General features: G+C 44.0%; 2 protein-coding genes across 3 annotated transcripts; both read right to left on the reverse strand.

Annotated features, from left to right (window-relative positions):
• Positions 1 to 744: 744 nt before the first annotated feature.
• LOC311090403 (uncharacterized protein) lies at positions 745 to 10,668 on the reverse strand (the record flags this gene model as incomplete). The annotated part of the gene is made up of 4 exons (XM_084125658.1): positions 10,498 to 10,668; positions 1,853 to 2,101; positions 1,248 to 1,506; positions 745 to 942 (listed from the first exon to the last, which is right to left on the reverse strand). Exons 1-4 carry the CDS (start codon positions 10,662 to 10,664, stop codon positions 745 to 747), a joined length of 873 nt encoding a protein of 290 aa, XP_083981784.1. The 5' UTR covers positions 10,665 to 10,668.
• Positions 3,722 to 6,744, reverse strand: LOC311091058 (uncharacterized protein). 2 transcript variants are annotated; one of them, XM_084126789.1, is made up of 6 exons: positions 6,626 to 6,744; positions 6,406 to 6,522; positions 5,374 to 5,492; positions 5,135 to 5,280; positions 4,677 to 4,997; positions 3,722 to 4,569 (listed from the first exon to the last, which is right to left on the reverse strand). In XM_084126789.1, the coding sequence occupies exons 4-6, from the start codon at positions 5,235 to 5,237 to the stop codon at positions 4,100 to 4,102; spliced, it is 894 nt and encodes a 297-aa protein (XP_083982915.1). In that variant the 5' UTR covers positions 5,238 to 5,280; positions 5,374 to 5,492; positions 6,406 to 6,522; positions 6,626 to 6,744; the 3' UTR covers positions 3,722 to 4,099. The 2 variants fall into 2 exon arrangements, with proteins under 2 accessions (XP_083982915.1, XP_083982916.1); XM_084126790.1 differs by lacking the exons at positions 6,406 to 6,522; positions 6,626 to 6,744 and adding an exon at positions 5,792 to 5,911.
• Positions 10,669 to 16,148: the final 5,480 nt, after the last annotated feature.

A 16,148-nucleotide genomic window follows, 5' to 3' on the forward strand; every position in this document is an offset into this window, starting at 1 on the left:
TCCTAGTCATTACAAGGACTACGTTTCCTTTGAGAGAGATATTTTAGCTGCTATCTGGAGCTCAGATTATGGATTTGGAATGGTCTAAGTTTATAACATCAGATGCCATTTTTCAAAATGTTTCTTGTCTAAATCGGATATTTAGTCAGAAAATTTCAAACATGTTTGGTATGCTGCAATGTTCAGAGCTTTGGCTATGTCATAACATTTGTTATTAAATGTAAGAATTTATAGGCTTGGATGTACTAAAAAGATACTGTTCTAGAAATTCTAGCTATACTAAATGGTTTGGAAATATGGAAGAATATTCACTGGTTGCAAGAGTTCATTCATATTAACTGCCACTGTTAAAATGTCCCACTTTTTCTTCCTGGAAATCCAGTCTGTGAATCTTGTAAGCAATTTTTACATGTATTCAGAACTTTGTTGTCAAATTTATATCAAACTAAGCTTTGGTCAAACAAGTTATTTGAAATATTTATTGACCTTGGTACATTACAAAGATTGTGTGGCTGTTCAAAGTCATTACACAAGTTCAATAAAAATGATTGTTTGTCCATGCATGGTTCTTTACTTATTATATTTGTGGGGGGGTTTAATAGCATTAACATTAATGAATTACTGAGATCAGAACTAGTGAAATACATATTTAAACAATGTTGATAAGAGGTTAAAAACAGGAACATATAATTGTATGCATCATAAGCGCAACTTGCTGATGCTCTTTGAAATTGTGTATACTTGCTACTCAAGCATTTCGGATAATAACATTACAGTCTCTCTGTACACCTCCAACACATTAGACAGGGGGACATCTGGGTCTGGCAATCTTTCAACATCCTCCTGTGTAAGTTGATGTATTTGTACTTCAGGAATCACCACACCGGGTTCATGGTGACCACATGGCCCTCTCCAGTCAATACCATATTGCATGGCATCTACCTGTAATAGACAATTGATAATTAAAAAATTCTGACTGGGGTTGCTATATGTTGTCTAATTGATCTAACTTATGGTTTTCCTAAAAATGATTATCAAAACTCAGAAAAATCCCATAGATTATGGAGAGAATCTTCTGATGAGCCAAGACTGTTAAAACTCAATTTAAACACACTGAAGCCCATTAGACTAATTTAAGATCCTCTAATTTATAATCTATCATCTAATATTTGTATCTAATATTTATCTATCCATTCGATCACATGTTAATTCATGTCATAATTGCTAACCAGCTTTGATATAAATACCTGGATAGGGTCTTGCAGTTGATGACTTAACCAGAGCTGTATTGGTGACTGGTTTCCTTCTGTCCGCAACTTGTGGTGGTTCCAGCCATCCAGAAAGTACTGAAGATGTTTCTGTACATGTGGCAAGAAGCACCTTTGGAGGGCATAGAGATGCACTTCATCATCTGAATTCAGAAGCCCGTCATTCTCAAGGTTGCTGAAGATTGTGTAGAAGAGATCAAGCACTCCAGCATAAACATCTCTCCACAACCTTTCAATCCTAACACAGTAAAATAACCAAAATACAAAACATTTAAAACAACGACCAATATTTATAATGTTGTACATGAAGTGGAGTTTCCATAGCCTAAAATATGAATTAAAAAAATCTATTTTACAGATGTGGGGATTTAGTTTCACATACATTACAAACATTTAAAAAAGAAATTAAAGAATTTTGTTTCCAAGATTGATGGCATAGTTACCTGGTAACAATTTTCTAACGCTTTATTTTATTCTAGAAACCATATCTTGGTAATTGTTTGCATTTCTTTGTAAAAATAAAATAAAATAAAAAATCAAGGGGCCTGAAACCGTAGCAAGGCATTGTATATGTTTGATTATACCTCTGATTATGGACACTCTTCCCTGTGATGTGCGAGTTTCTGTTCTCTCCTCTGGTGGAAACCATGAAACGAGCAACCTCGATATTCTCCCCACCTTTATCTGACCTCACACGTGATGGCACACCATACAGGTTCACACCTTCTAAAAAGCTGGTCAGGACTGTAGCAGCTTTATTATTGGTGGCAGCTTTCAAAAATATGATTAGACGGCTAAAGCCATCGATTCCACCATGAACCACAATACGCCACCTGGAACAGATATAGGAAAATGTATTTCAACAACATTAACAACTAGGCTTTTGAGTAATGATAGAAAACACATTTTACTTTCTATAGTAAATTAAAACAGCCAAAACAGTACATCACATACTTAAGACGATACCTTTTACATACAGGGGTTGGACAAAATAGGTGTGAAATAGACAATATTTCTTTATTACTGTGTTTAATCAAAATGTGCCTTTAATACAGATTACAACCTTATTAAACTAGATTAACAGATTAACTACATTAATAGTTTCCAGTTGAATGTCGTCTATCAGAACATCTGCCATTTTGTTCAGAGATGTTGAAGTTGAGAATCTACTTCTCACTCACACTTCTCTCCAAAAATTTCCCGCAGTAGTTCAATAATACTCAAGTCAGGTGACCCTTTCAAACGTAAGTTTAAAATATTCAGTCTGACCCCCCAGCGAGAGTTTTTCAAGGCGACCGTTATTTAGAACGTGTCGCTTTATGGTTGCCATGGTGACGCGTCATTGCTTGTCACGTGACACACCGCAGCAACAACAGAGCAGAATGAATGATGATCTGCTTTTATGTCATTTTTCCTGTTTTATTCAAAATATTCACACATTTGTTAGATATGGTATGAAATATCTGATATTCCGATTGTCAAATATATGCAAGTGGAAGTGTTTTGTTGTTTAAACACATTTAAAACGATCGCGTTAGTTGAGCTGTATGCGCGATGGGCGCCATTTTAGTTTGTGCCGCAGACGCAGAGAATCGGATCTGTTGGATTTACAACACGTGAATTCATCCACTTCTCCCGAAATACATAAAAGTAAGTGGCTTGTGAACTGGAAGAAGAATAGAGTAAACTTAAAAGTTACTTTCACAATGTGTATCTGAATAAATTGTGTCTAATTATAATGGAAAGGATTATTATTGCCTCATTCTTTGACATCAGTGTGTATTTTACAAACTCTAAATGTACTTTTTTTTAGTACTTATATGTCTGAAATCTAAAATAAACAATTTGTGGTTGAAAACACTGAAAAGTTGTGATTTATGACAGCTCTGAGCAGGCCTGACTCTGGCTCAGCGCCAGCCAACGCGGGAAAGCACATTTGAATTTAGCAGTTGATCACGTGATGTACTGACCGTTCTAATCACACTGGTGTGACCATAGACATGTATAGAAAGGCTAGATAGCTTACCGGCGCTGAGAGCCAATGGGACCCGACGACGTCACACGGCGGCCATCTTAGGACAGGACCGCTCGTCCAGTTAACATTAAAGTCTATTGTGCATGTAGTGCTGAAATAACTATATTTTGCTCAATTTTCAACCGATTTTCAAACGGCTTGGTGTGTCATAAACGTCAGGGATGCGGCTATTTAACTGCATACTTGTGAAAAATTATAGCCACGGAGTTTATTAAGAAAATAGTATATTAAGTAGACTAGACAGGTAAAGTACTAGGTATACCCATACACACACACAGTAATGATGTCAATATTTATAAGGTACATGAAACATGAAATAGTGCAATTTAGTTTATTACTAATATTTACATTATTAAATACATGTGTAAATTTATGTATAATATAAATCTGTCTCAAGTTGTCATTCTGTAAAATAAAGAGAAAAGAGATGGGTCTTTGTTTTTTGTTTTTTTACTTAGGTCCAAAGGCACACAATTAGAAAAAACTTACAAAAAAAATATACAAAATATGCAACAAAAAAAAAACATTAAGACACAATTGGACACAAAACTCTTTCCATCAATACAATATAATCAATACAGCTCCCTCCCTCTCCTCCTCTCTCTTAAATGGTCTGAACTTACATAGCGCTTTTCTACACCGTCTTGGTGCCCAAAGCGCTTTACAAAGCCCCACATTCACCCATTCACGCACACACTCATACACCACTCATTCACATGCAAACATCAAAGAAGAGTAGCAAACTAAACAGACCACCAGTTGAAAACCCATCCTTTAAGTGCACAAATAGTTTGCGCTACTGCCCTTTGAAAAGGACAGTTTTTGTGAGCTTCTGTCTCACACTGTCTTTCTGCAAGCTAAGCGTTGACATTTTCGCAATGTGGTGCAGCCTTAGCTTGAAGAAGAGGGACACAACCAGAGTCAAGAGTGTATGGTGGTGACTGTCAATGCCATATCGCGTGTCAGTGATGTGCTCCCCGAGCAAAAACACATCCTCTCCACCTATCCTCTTCCTCACCATGTAGAGGACCTCCAACAGTTTGATGGGTTGCGATCTCCTGGAATCTGCTACTGCCTGCCGAACAACCCACTCTGCTGCCCTGACGACCTTCACGGTGCCTGCTGATGGGATGACAAGACCTCCATTGTTTTTCAGCGTCAGCAGATGGTAGCTCTGGTCCTTACTGGCAGATTCAGCATCCATCAACAGGCTTGCCCGGCAGACATCACAGGAAAGCTTTTTTAGTGTGCGTCGCACCACAAATCCTGAAATCAATGGTGGACAGATTCACATTATAATGACTTTTTTTAATTAATAAGCATGGGGAAATGAATTAGTTATAGGCTAAATCTACTATAAAGTCTAACTCTACCTGAAATGTACACAAGCACATTTTCCACAAGACCATCAAACTTCTTGGGAAGATAGCTGTGGTCTTGTACAAGGGCAGGAATGTCTGCAAACGGGGAAGGGAGATCTTCTCCTTCTGCAGAGGACATGTCTACAGCCGACAGGTTGGTAGATGTGTCTATGCGGTAGGACTGAACAGCAGACTGATCAGCTGGTAGGGACTCTGTGTCATCCTGTGCTGTCACATTGCCTTTGCTGCTCGGTTTAACAACCCCACACCTGGCCATCAGCTTCCGGAAAATGTACTTGAACTGGCTGGCGTTAGGGTTGTTATTCCAGCCACCTTCAGAACAATATTTATGCAAACACACAGACATTCTAAATACTCTAAATAGTTTTTCTGACAACTCCAGATACTGTATGTGAAAGCTATAAGAGCATATGCTGACACTTTATGTGGCTGGTAAATATGAACTCTACCGGATGCTCTGATGGAGTTGAAAAGAAGCTCCAAGTGGTCCTGGCTGAATCGGTACGTCAGGACATATCGCTGTCCTTCGAGGAGCACGGGAATCATCGCCATCAATGTGTCAATGTTTATGACAAAGCCGAGGACAGAGAGGAACCTTCAAAAACAAAGAAGAGAATCGCAACAGAGACTAATTCACAGACAAGTAAATACATTATCATATGAATATGAATTATAAAATAATACGTACCACTTGAAGAGTGGGGCATCTCATGAACTCAGACAGGACAGAGCATCTTTTGAACGCGATGCAGACAGGAGGACAGAGCATCTTATGAACTCGATGCAAACAGGAGGAGGACAGAGCATCTTATGAACTCGATGCAAACAGGAGGAGACAGAGCATCTGAACATGATGCAGAAGATAGCAGAGAATTAGATATCCGGACAACCTCATAGACTAGGGATGCACTGAAACCCGTAGTGATGAGCTATTGGTATTCAAATATAAAGTCTCATTATGATTATTACATTATAATTAAGAATCTGTAGTGTATATTGGTGACTACTCAAAAGTTAAATAGTTGTACTTGTGTCGGGGGGGGGGGGGGGGGGGGGGGGGGTATCAGTGCATCACCAACAGAACATTCTCTTTTTTTTTTAAAGACCTCTTTGTACGGTAGAGGGGTGTGCCATCTCCCATCCTCAAAGCGAGCAAGTAAGCCCTGGCTCTTGACAAGAACTCCCTGGTGCTTGTCCAGTTCCGAGAACCAAGTGGGGCTTTGAACCCTCTGGCTCTGGGATTGCGGCTGTTCAAGATATCGAACAGCCTGTCCGTTATCTATAAACAAATATCTTAAGTGACTGGAAGCACTGAAATCATCACCTTAACTGAGTTTAAAGTATCATAGTATACATCTAAGTCTGAATAATTTGATATTTAAACCTGAGATGAGGGGTGTTCCTGGGCTAATTATGAGTTGCGGTAAGTACAAAAAGCTCATACTGTACATATGTGCTTGCATATTGCTAGACTTGAGGATACTTTTTTGATACTGATACACCAATTATATATTCTGTACACATTAACAACCAAAATAGTAGATCTACAAGTGTTGTGTTGTCATGTTTTTGTGAAATCTTAAAATCTGGAATCTGTCACCTGTAACAAATGCCATAAATTCCAACAGGATTAAAGCAATTAATCACTCAAATGTTCATAAGAACAGTAGAATATTTGGAAATGACTTTGGATTGTGATGCAGATCTCTTGCTTTATTACCTCGATAAATTCTGCTGTAGCCTCACAATCTTGGAACACTGCATATTCCTTCAGATCCCGCAAGGTGCGGAGGGCCACTGCCACGGAATTACTGAGGGCCTGAGCAGCCAGGGAGACCTTGATTGAGATAAAATACACAAATGAGGAGAAAATTAGCGCTACAAGATCCAAACATCAGCACCAGGATAAAAACACAAAGCAAATCATCATAAAAACATACCTTCATCTTCTGATTACCAAAGTAAACATGTGTATCAGTGACCCTATTTGCAGCATGCAGTCCACTTTTGTTTTGGACATCGTTGAGATGAACGATGTACTTCCAATTGATGGTGCCAGTGACGCTTAAAATTGGGCTGTATGCTTGCAGAATAACCATAGTTTTTAACTGCTCGCAAACATGCAATGTAAATCTGCATATTCTCCACAATTATTTGATAACACAGATTTCATACAATTAAAACATAAACAACTGAATATGGTCAACCAGAGAGGCACGTACCTCCAACATATTGCGCGTCAGCTTCAACATGTGGCAAGCGTCCATCATAACAAAAACCTTGTCACGGGTTCTTGGATGGGGGAAATGTGTCTTCAAGGGCTCACATGGTGTTGCCTTAAGGTCACATCCAAGCTGGGTGCACATACTGATGTTGGATGCATGGCCATCCATTGTCATGCACACCACCTTGATCTGGCGCTGATGAAGCTCTTCCAGAGCATGCACAACTAAGACACTCTGCGTTTCCGGGGTTAGGCTCTTAGTCAAATAGTAACCAATTGGAGCCTTCCAGTAACCTTGGAGCCCAACGACCAGAAACACAAGAGCCTCTGAAGCTATGTCACTTTGATTTATACGATCCCCCATGTCCACAAAACCAGACATGGTTTGTGACTGTGGATCGTACTGAACATGCTTCTTTATGGCCATCGCATCCAACATCAGAGTGACAACCCCATATTTGGCCTCATCTTCTTGGCGCCGTTTTCCCAGCATGTCCAACATCATTTTGTTGAGGCCAGGTTTGGCGTCCAGTGAGCTCAGCCACCTTGACACAATTGAGACATTGACCATTTAATTACTTACCCAATGAGCCACTAACCCAATCACCCCTATTGTGGACCCTGGACATACTAAAAAAACTACAACATCAAAATGTATTAGCACGACTTAGATCAGTAAGTTTAACTATTCATGGCACTACAGTCTGTAGCTGAAGTTGTTACTGTAGTTGAAATTAGAGACGAAGAATACCTTTGCAAGGAACTGGGATGTGGAAGGTGAATTTTCAGGTCGTCTCTCAGGTAGTGATACGCCTTAGGACCATGCAGGTGGAGAGTGAGCGCAAAGTCTCTCTGGGCCTGGGTGTACTCTGCACCCTGTCTTGACAGGAGGTGAACCGGAAGATCTGAAATGTAATTAGAAAAAGTGATTTAGTAAGTCTCCTTTGATAGTAATTTTTATGTCTAACAAAGAACATAAAAAAGACAAAACATTAAAGTCATTATTTATTTTACCTGAGTAGCATTCCAGCTTGTCATTCAGCTCTTCATTGATGAGGTTCTTAGCTTTCAGCTCCTCCAGAAGAGCCTTCATGTTCTTCTTGGCCCTCCTTACCCTTGCCAAGGCATTGCTCTTTTCCCGCCACAGTTTACGCACTGTGGCCATGGCTGCATCAAGTTTGGCCTTAAGAGCCTTTGGAGAGGAAGGCATTGCATATTGGTGGTCAGGGGCCTTCCTCTTCCGACTCCTTTGCCTCTCTCTAGTGGATGGCTGTGGCTTTGAAAAAAAACAAAAAAAAAACAATAAATAATAAATAATAAATAAATATATAATGAAGTTAATTAGGGTTAGGGTTAGTGTATTTGTTAGTGACATTCCTCATGTGTACAAATACTCACAACATCAGGCGGAGGTTGATCCTGCTCGGGGTCCATGGGCTGGTTTTCTCCTGCTTTTCTTGAAGCGTTTGTGCTTCTTGGTGCTACCGGCTGAAAAAATAGTTAAATATTCAATTGATCTGTAATACACTTTATGTATTGCTAAACTTGCAGAAAGTGTGACATTAAATCACATTTAAATATCGATGCATCCATCTTTAACACCTTGTATTCTAGTTGGCCAATTATACACGTACCCTCTGAAGATGAGCAGGGAAGTTGAAGACAGATGGAACAGCTCCAGCTTTGAATCTGATAGTCTGCCCTGTCCTGTCGAAATCTTCATTTCTGAAGTGTTCACTGCAGAGCAGTGTTCTGTCATTAGCCACAAAACCTTCCCTTCTCAGGGCACGCTCCCACTGTCTCCGGCGCTCGCTGCATTTGGGAAACCTTACAAATGGGAGAAATAGTAGTCAGATATAAATGATTGTTAACCTTGCACCTTTATTTCCTTCAACATTGAGGGTATGGACTAAAATACAGTATAAAATATATTATCATTTTGATTCTATGTACTGCATGTATGCAAATATATGTAGCCAATCTTGTAATGTTGTCTCAGTTACACTATTCCTAGCAGAACTTGTATTACTAAGTATCCTAATAATAGTCATAATATTTTCTTTTCTTACTTGTGAAAGGTGATCCCACGCGTTCTGGTTTGGAGGCTCCGTGCGTTGGTGCAGCCGTAGGCGGCACAAAAATCAGGCATTTTCCATAAGCATAATCAGAAGTTCTGTAAACAAAAAACCAACAAAGTAATCCAAATGTAAAGATGTTTTTAAGAAACCAAACCACTTGGAAATCATGTGTAACTCAAAGCTATGTTGAAACGAAAGACTAACCCTGCCTCTCCCACCAATTTACAATTGCTTGGTGACTCACTTACGACCTCTTCACTGCTAGCCAGCAAATAAATACAACCACATCCACAAAATGACATTTAGACAAAAGATTAGGTTGTCAAGAAACGTTGTTGGTCTCAGGAAACCTGTTAATAATTGAAAATGTCGACTGTGGTATCACTTTAGAGTAGAGGGCAGCCATGAAACACACAGCTACGCTGCAATGTTAAGCGTTTCTCAAAACGTGAAGCTACAATTTAAACATCGGCATCAGCACAAATCATAGCCACGTTAATAAGGTTTGTAATAAACCAAACCGTTTGTAAATCCGTCAAGAATTCAGCAAGTTACGAGCATTTTAGTTGGCGTATGTCACTCACCTTCCATCCACAGCAGCAGGGAGCAGCAGCGCAGTCTCCTGACCTAAGATGGCCGCCAAGTGACGACACAGCTGACTCCGCCTTGAGCCATCTAGCCTTTCTATACATGTCTATGGGTGTGACCATATGCTACAGGGATCAGCCTAGACTGATCACACCTGTGTGATCGTACTGTGAAAGGGTTAAGCTGAGCAAGGCAGATGATAAATTTTATTTTAGTGCTCCAACTGACCATATACAGTACTCTCATGATGGAAGAGGTGCCTGTGTCGCATAACATAGGGGTCTTCATGAATTTAGAGGCAGAGCTATCAAAATAGGGGTGTTATCCTTTTGGGTATGGGCATTTTACTTTGGTGATTTCAAATATCAACAGTGTTTCTCTAGAAATCCCTTACTGGACCTTTAACAACACAATCAGAAAGATCTGCTCGTATAATTCCACTAAATGTCTTTGAAAATTCAGTTGTACAGACCATCTTAGAATAATTCTTCAAAGATGTTCTAGTCAAATGGATATGTTTCTCTGTTGATCAAGATATTTCACCACTCATTCAAGTGGGTTCCTCAGTTACCTAGCATTACACACACACACACAAAATGGAATCTACATTTTAGAACAGTTAAGTGAGGAAAGGTCTGATTGCCATCTTCTTATAACAGTTCGTTCAACCTTACTCCAACAAATTCACACTTATATCTACATGGTTGTTATGAAATTTAATTTCATGGTGTTAAAGAGATCTGCACTGAATTAACCTATGAACACATCCCACCAATTACACATTTATGCTTTTGCTTTTTGCAAAAATTGCATTTTCTTTTGTTCAACTGTACAGACATTTCCTTTTCAGTCTGAAATATAAAATGCATTTAGATGAACATGATAAATAATAATAAATAATATTCTACTATTGTCAGCATACCTTATTAACTTATGGTTACCATCGATGTGCCATAAACTGTTGGGTGCAGGGACTGAGTATTTTCTACGCCGCCGAGGGTTCAGTTGAAGACTGCGCATAAGGACACCCTGAGGATCCACCCGTCTCATGCATTCTTGAACACGTTGCCCTAAAAAAAGTAAATTCATCAATATATGCAGTAAATATTCCAGTCTTTGAGTTCACCTTTGACATGTTCAGTGGTGACCTAAAGGACAAGTTCAAAAATATTACTGTACTGACACTATCAGATGTGCATACAAAAACTTGAAATTAACTGAGCTGAATAAGTACACTTCCGAGATGTTTTTCTAGCTTTAAATTATTTAATAACAATGAACGTTGCAACACTGACGTATTTCAAAGCACCTTCACAGTAATAAACAGGTAGATAATCTGTATTGGCGATATATATATATATATATATCAGTGGCGGGGCGTGCATTTCACACCTAGGCCTTCAGTGGTGTCCTACCCGAATTAATCCACCTCTTAATAGGCTACCATCATTATTACGCCACGACTATAAACCATCAATATTATACATAAACGCAGTACAACAGGCTGTTGCATCACAGACGGTATCTCTCATGCAGCGAGAATGAATGCCATTACTAAAGCAAGAAACCCTAGGGGCCGTTCACATATCGCGTCTAAAAACGCGCCGCTTTCTTTAAAAAGCGCGTCTTAAGAAAATCGATATGTTTACGATTTTGTAAAATGTTTTAAATAATATAATTTATGAAAATAAAAAATAAATACTTTTCGATAATAAATTCACAATAAAAAAAGAAATCATATTCAGCACAGAAAAAAATGGGGCAAAAACGGGGCCCAAGTTAGCCAAAGTTGACTCGCTGTATAAACAAATGTAGGCTAAATAAAATGCATTATAGCCTACTCACCAAAACTGATTATCTGTACACAAAATCCATTCTCCTTTCTTTTCTCAAGAAGACTTCAATTACACTGTTGTACAGGTTATTTGTACGTTTCAGTTCCAACAAGTCCCTTTCTATCGCCATGGAGGCTAATGCTGAAAGTCGAGTCTGTCCAGTCTTATTTCTGGCATACGTTTTAATTCTCTTTAGGGCTGAGAATGTCCGCTCGACAGAAGCAGTGGACACAGGGACAGTCAGCGCCAAACATGCCAATGTGTGTAGCTGCCCCATGCTCTCACACAGATTTTTCTGCTGAAGGAAATGAAGGAGATCAGCTGGACTTTTGCCTTCAAAGTCTGTCATGGCATACGTTACAGTCAGTTCTGTTTTTAGCCGGGACAGATCGAACAGTGTTCCGTGACTCTGTGTCAAGCTGGTGAAGGCTGCCTGCGGGAATTTTTTCCGGTATGTCTGAAACTGCTGGGGGTCGAGGAGGGAGAGAAACATAAATTTTTCGTGGTCTTGAAATCTATTTCGTATCTGGCAAAGAATGTTGTCCAGAACAGTGCTGTGGAGTTGGTGGTCCATTGGCCCCTCTCTCGCTCAATGGTGTCACAAAACTCATTCACCCTTGCCAGACAGAATTGTACATCCAATGTTTTGCTCTGTAGTATTGCAAAAAGCACATCTGAATACTCAAAAATCCCATTAAATGTGTGAAGCAAAAAACAAAACTCAAAATCATCCAGACGTGCATTAAATGCATCAGCACATCGCACAGAGTCCTCGTCATACTCATCATGATGTTCCAGTATGTGGTCAAACAGCTCCTTTAGGGCAACTCTCTTTTCAAAAACTGTACTGACCAATCTTGATGTGTATTGCCACCGTGTTGGTGCCACACGAGGAAGACGCCGCTGGCAAATTTCATCCAGTAGTTGCGTGCGCTTAGGGGATCTGGAGAAAAATGCAGCTAGGCCATTTAGGTGGGCAAAAAATATCTTGCATTCCTTAAGCTTTGAGGCCCCTTGAGTCAGTACTAAATTCAGTCGATGTGCATAGCAGTGTATGAATAAGGCCATAGGTGCCCTCTCCTTGACTTTAGCCTGCAACCCATTTAGTCCAGATGACATGACCGGTGCGCCATCAAAACACTGTGCCACAACTTTATCTAGGCATTCGCATTCTTCCAAGAAACTGACAATTAGAGCAGCAATGTCATCAGATCGCTTGCCACTGGTGACATCTTCAAATTTGACAAAGCGCTCCTTGACACCCGTGTCCGTCACATAACGCAGGACCAGTGCGAGCTGCACTGCATTACTCGCATCTGTCGTCTCGTCCACCATAACAGCGACAAAGGGTGCTTTTTTAATCTCCCTTTTAATCTCTTCTCCCATCACTTCAGCAATGGCATTAATCAGGTCGTTCTGTATTGTGCCTGATGTCCCACAAAACACTTTGTTCGTGAGCATCTCTATGAGGATTCAATCTCCTGGCTCCCCTCAGGAACCTGACGATCAGGTCGTGCTTTCCTACGGACTTACCATCAACTGCATCGTGATGTGCGGCAATGGCGGCAACATACACTTTCAGGGTGGAGGGAGACAGCCTTCGCTCCAACCCTTCTTGCAGGAAGGAAAGCACGACACTGATGGGGCATTTCGTGGGTTCAAGATTTTTAGAAGAACACCAGTTGACGAAGAGGTTCCACTTCAACGCATAGACATGTCTCGTGGACGATGCTCTAGCGAAAGTGATGGTAGCCACCACCGCTGGTGGTAGGGTACTCAAACCTACCTCGTCCCGTCCAGGAGCCACACGTGGAGGGTGGAGGTTCCATAGATCGGGACGAGGGTGCCATAAGGTGCCCCGTCCCTGAGAAAGCAGGTCCTTCCTCAGGGGAATAGGCCAGGGAGGTGCTGTCGCGAGGAGTACTAGTTCTGGGAACCAGGTGCGGTTGTGCCAATACGGGGCAACCAAAATTACCTGCTCCTCGTCCTCCCTGATCTTGCGCAAGGTCTGCGCAAGAAGGCTCACTGGGGGAAACGCATACTTGCGGAGGCCCCGTGGCCAGCTGTGCGCCAGTGCATCCGTGCCGAGCGTGCCCTCGGACAGGGAATAGAACAGGTCGCAGTGGGACGAGTCGTGGGAGGCAAACAGATCTACCTGAGCGTCCCCGAACTGATCCCAAATCAGCTGGACCGACTGGGGATGGAGTCGCCATTCTCCAGCGAGAGGCCGAACTCGAGACAGCTCGTCGGCCGCCAGGTTCAGGTGTCCCGGGATATAAATGGCTCGAAGCGACCTCAGATGCTTCTGACTCCATATGAGGAGGTGGCGGGCGAGTTGCGACATACGGCGGGAGCGTAGACCACCCTGACGGTTGATGTGCGCTACTGTGGCGGTATTGTCTGATCGGACTAGTACGTGTTGACCCTTGAGCAGCGCCCGAAAGCGGTGCAGGGCAAGGCGTACGGCCAGCAACTCGAGGCAATTGACATGCCAAAGGCGCTGGGGTCCTGTCCAGGAGCCCGCGGCAGCATGTCCATTGCACATGGCACCCCAACCTGTGGCGGAGGCATCTGTTGATACAACAACATGCCTGGAAGCTCGTTCTAAGGGCACGAGAAAATTGAGGTTCGACCACGGGGGGAAGGTCTGACGGCAGGTCGGAGTCACTGGGACTCGGAGCGTGCCGTGTTGCCATGCCCACCTCGGGACTCGATCGCGAAGCCAAAGCTGAAGCGGTCTCATATGAAGCAAACCGAGCGGCGTTACTGCGGCTGCGGATGCCATATGCCCCAGGAGCCTCTGAAAGAGTTTCAGTGGGACCGCACTCTTGCCCTCGAACTGACGAAGACAAGTCAGCAGTGACTGCGCGCGCTCGCTCGTAAGCTGCGCACACATGGCGACCGAGTCGATTTCCATACCGAGAAAAGAGATCCTCTGCACGGGGCAGAGTTTGGTCTTCTCCCAGTTGACCCGAAGGCCCAGACGAGCTAGGTGCCGGAGCACAAGGTCCCTGTGTTCGCAAACCTGGTCTCGAGAGTGAGCTAGAATCAGCCAGTCGTCGAGATAGTGCAGGATGCGAACCCCGTGTTCTCGTAGGGGAACAAGGGCTGCCTTGACGACCTTCGTGAAGACGCGAGGAGACAGGGCTAGCCCGAAAGGGAGAACCGCGTACTGGTATGCCTGCCCCTCGAAAGCAAACCGAAGAAACGGTCTGTGTCGAGGAAGAATGGAGACATGGAAGTAGGCGTCCTTCAGGTCGATCGCTGCAAACCAATCCTGTGGCTGTACGCATTCGAAAAGGCGTTTGGCCATGAGCATCTTGAACGGCAGCCTGTGAAGGGAGTGGTTCAAGACGCACAGGTCCAGGATAGGTCGTAACCCACCGGATTTCTTCGGTACAATGAAGTAAGGGCTGTAGAAGCCGGACCTCATTTCGGCTGGAGGGACAGTCTCGATCGCACCCTTCGCCAGTAGGGTGGCGACCTCCGCTCTCATGATAGGGGCATTGCCACCGACCATTGTGAAGCGGACTCCCCTGAAGCGGGGAGGAGACCGCGCGAACTGAATCGCGTAGCTGAGCCTGATGGTCCTCGCGACCCAGCGGGACAGACCGGGAAGCTCTAACCAGGCTCCCAGAAACTGAACCAGCGGGGTCATACGGACCACAGACGTACCGTCGGTGGTGCAGCGAGGCGGAATGACCGGCCCAGGCGTGGGTGGCATAGCGGCCCGGTGCGGGGGCACGGTCATTAGCCGCGTCCTGCCAGAGGAGGCCAGGGGAGGACCAGCGTCCCACGGGGGCGTGCTCTGGCAGGGGTCTGGCGACAGAGGGGGATGAGAGTGGCGGGGCTCGTGAGCGGCGCGCACTGTCATCCGAGAACTCTGTGTGCTCAGAGATGGGGGTGTGAGTTCTTTCTTTAACCATTTTAGGGTGCTGCCCGTCGTGGGACGAGCAGCGGGAATGGGATAACCAAGGATTCTCCCCCGGCCCTCCACCGGGGGAAGGAGCGGCCCTGCTACCGTCTCCTGAAAAGAACTCAGTGCCATCTCTGAGCAGCCCGTCTCAGGAGCGCCGCTTGGCCTGGCGTTTAGCGGGGCGGGAGAGGGCTGTGGCACCTTCCTGCGGCTTCCTCCACGACGCGACCCGGAAGCAGCGGACTGCTGGGGCCGATCGGGAGGGGCGGGAGCCGCAGGAGGGCGCCCTCGGCGGCGAGCAGGCTGAGGCACCTGTGCCGACGACTGCGCTGCCGGAGCAGCGGGCCGCCGGGGCAGGACATGTTTTAAAGCCTCAGTCTGCTTCTGGGCAGTCGAGAACTGCTGGGTAAAGTCCTCGACTGCACCGCCGAAGAGGCCAGCCTGGGATATGGGGGTGTCGAGGAACCGGGTCCGCTCGGCCTCCCGCAAATCAGCCAGGTTAAGCCACAGGTGTCGTTCCTGGACCACACATGTGGACATCACCTGACCCAGCGAGCGTGCGGTCACCTTCGTCGCCCGGAGAGCGAGGTCGGTGGTGGCACGCAACTCATCGAAGAGTGCTGGGTCAGTCCTCCCCTCGTGCATGTCACGTAACAACTGGGCCTGGTAGACCTGCAGTGTCGCCATGGCATGCAGTGAGGAGGCTGCCTGCCCCGCAGCTCTGTAGGCCTTCGCCACAAGGGTGGAGGAGAACCTACAGGCCTTGGAGGGGTGCTTTGGGTCGCCACGGGAAGAAGCACTCTGAGGACACAGTTGCATCGC

The sequence above is a fragment of the Abramis brama genome (genome assembly GCF_963993115.1).
Source record: "Abramis brama genome assembly, chromosome: 10".
In the NCBI taxonomy this organism is placed as follows: domain Eukaryota; kingdom Metazoa; phylum Chordata; class Actinopteri; order Cypriniformes; family Leuciscidae; genus Abramis; species Abramis brama.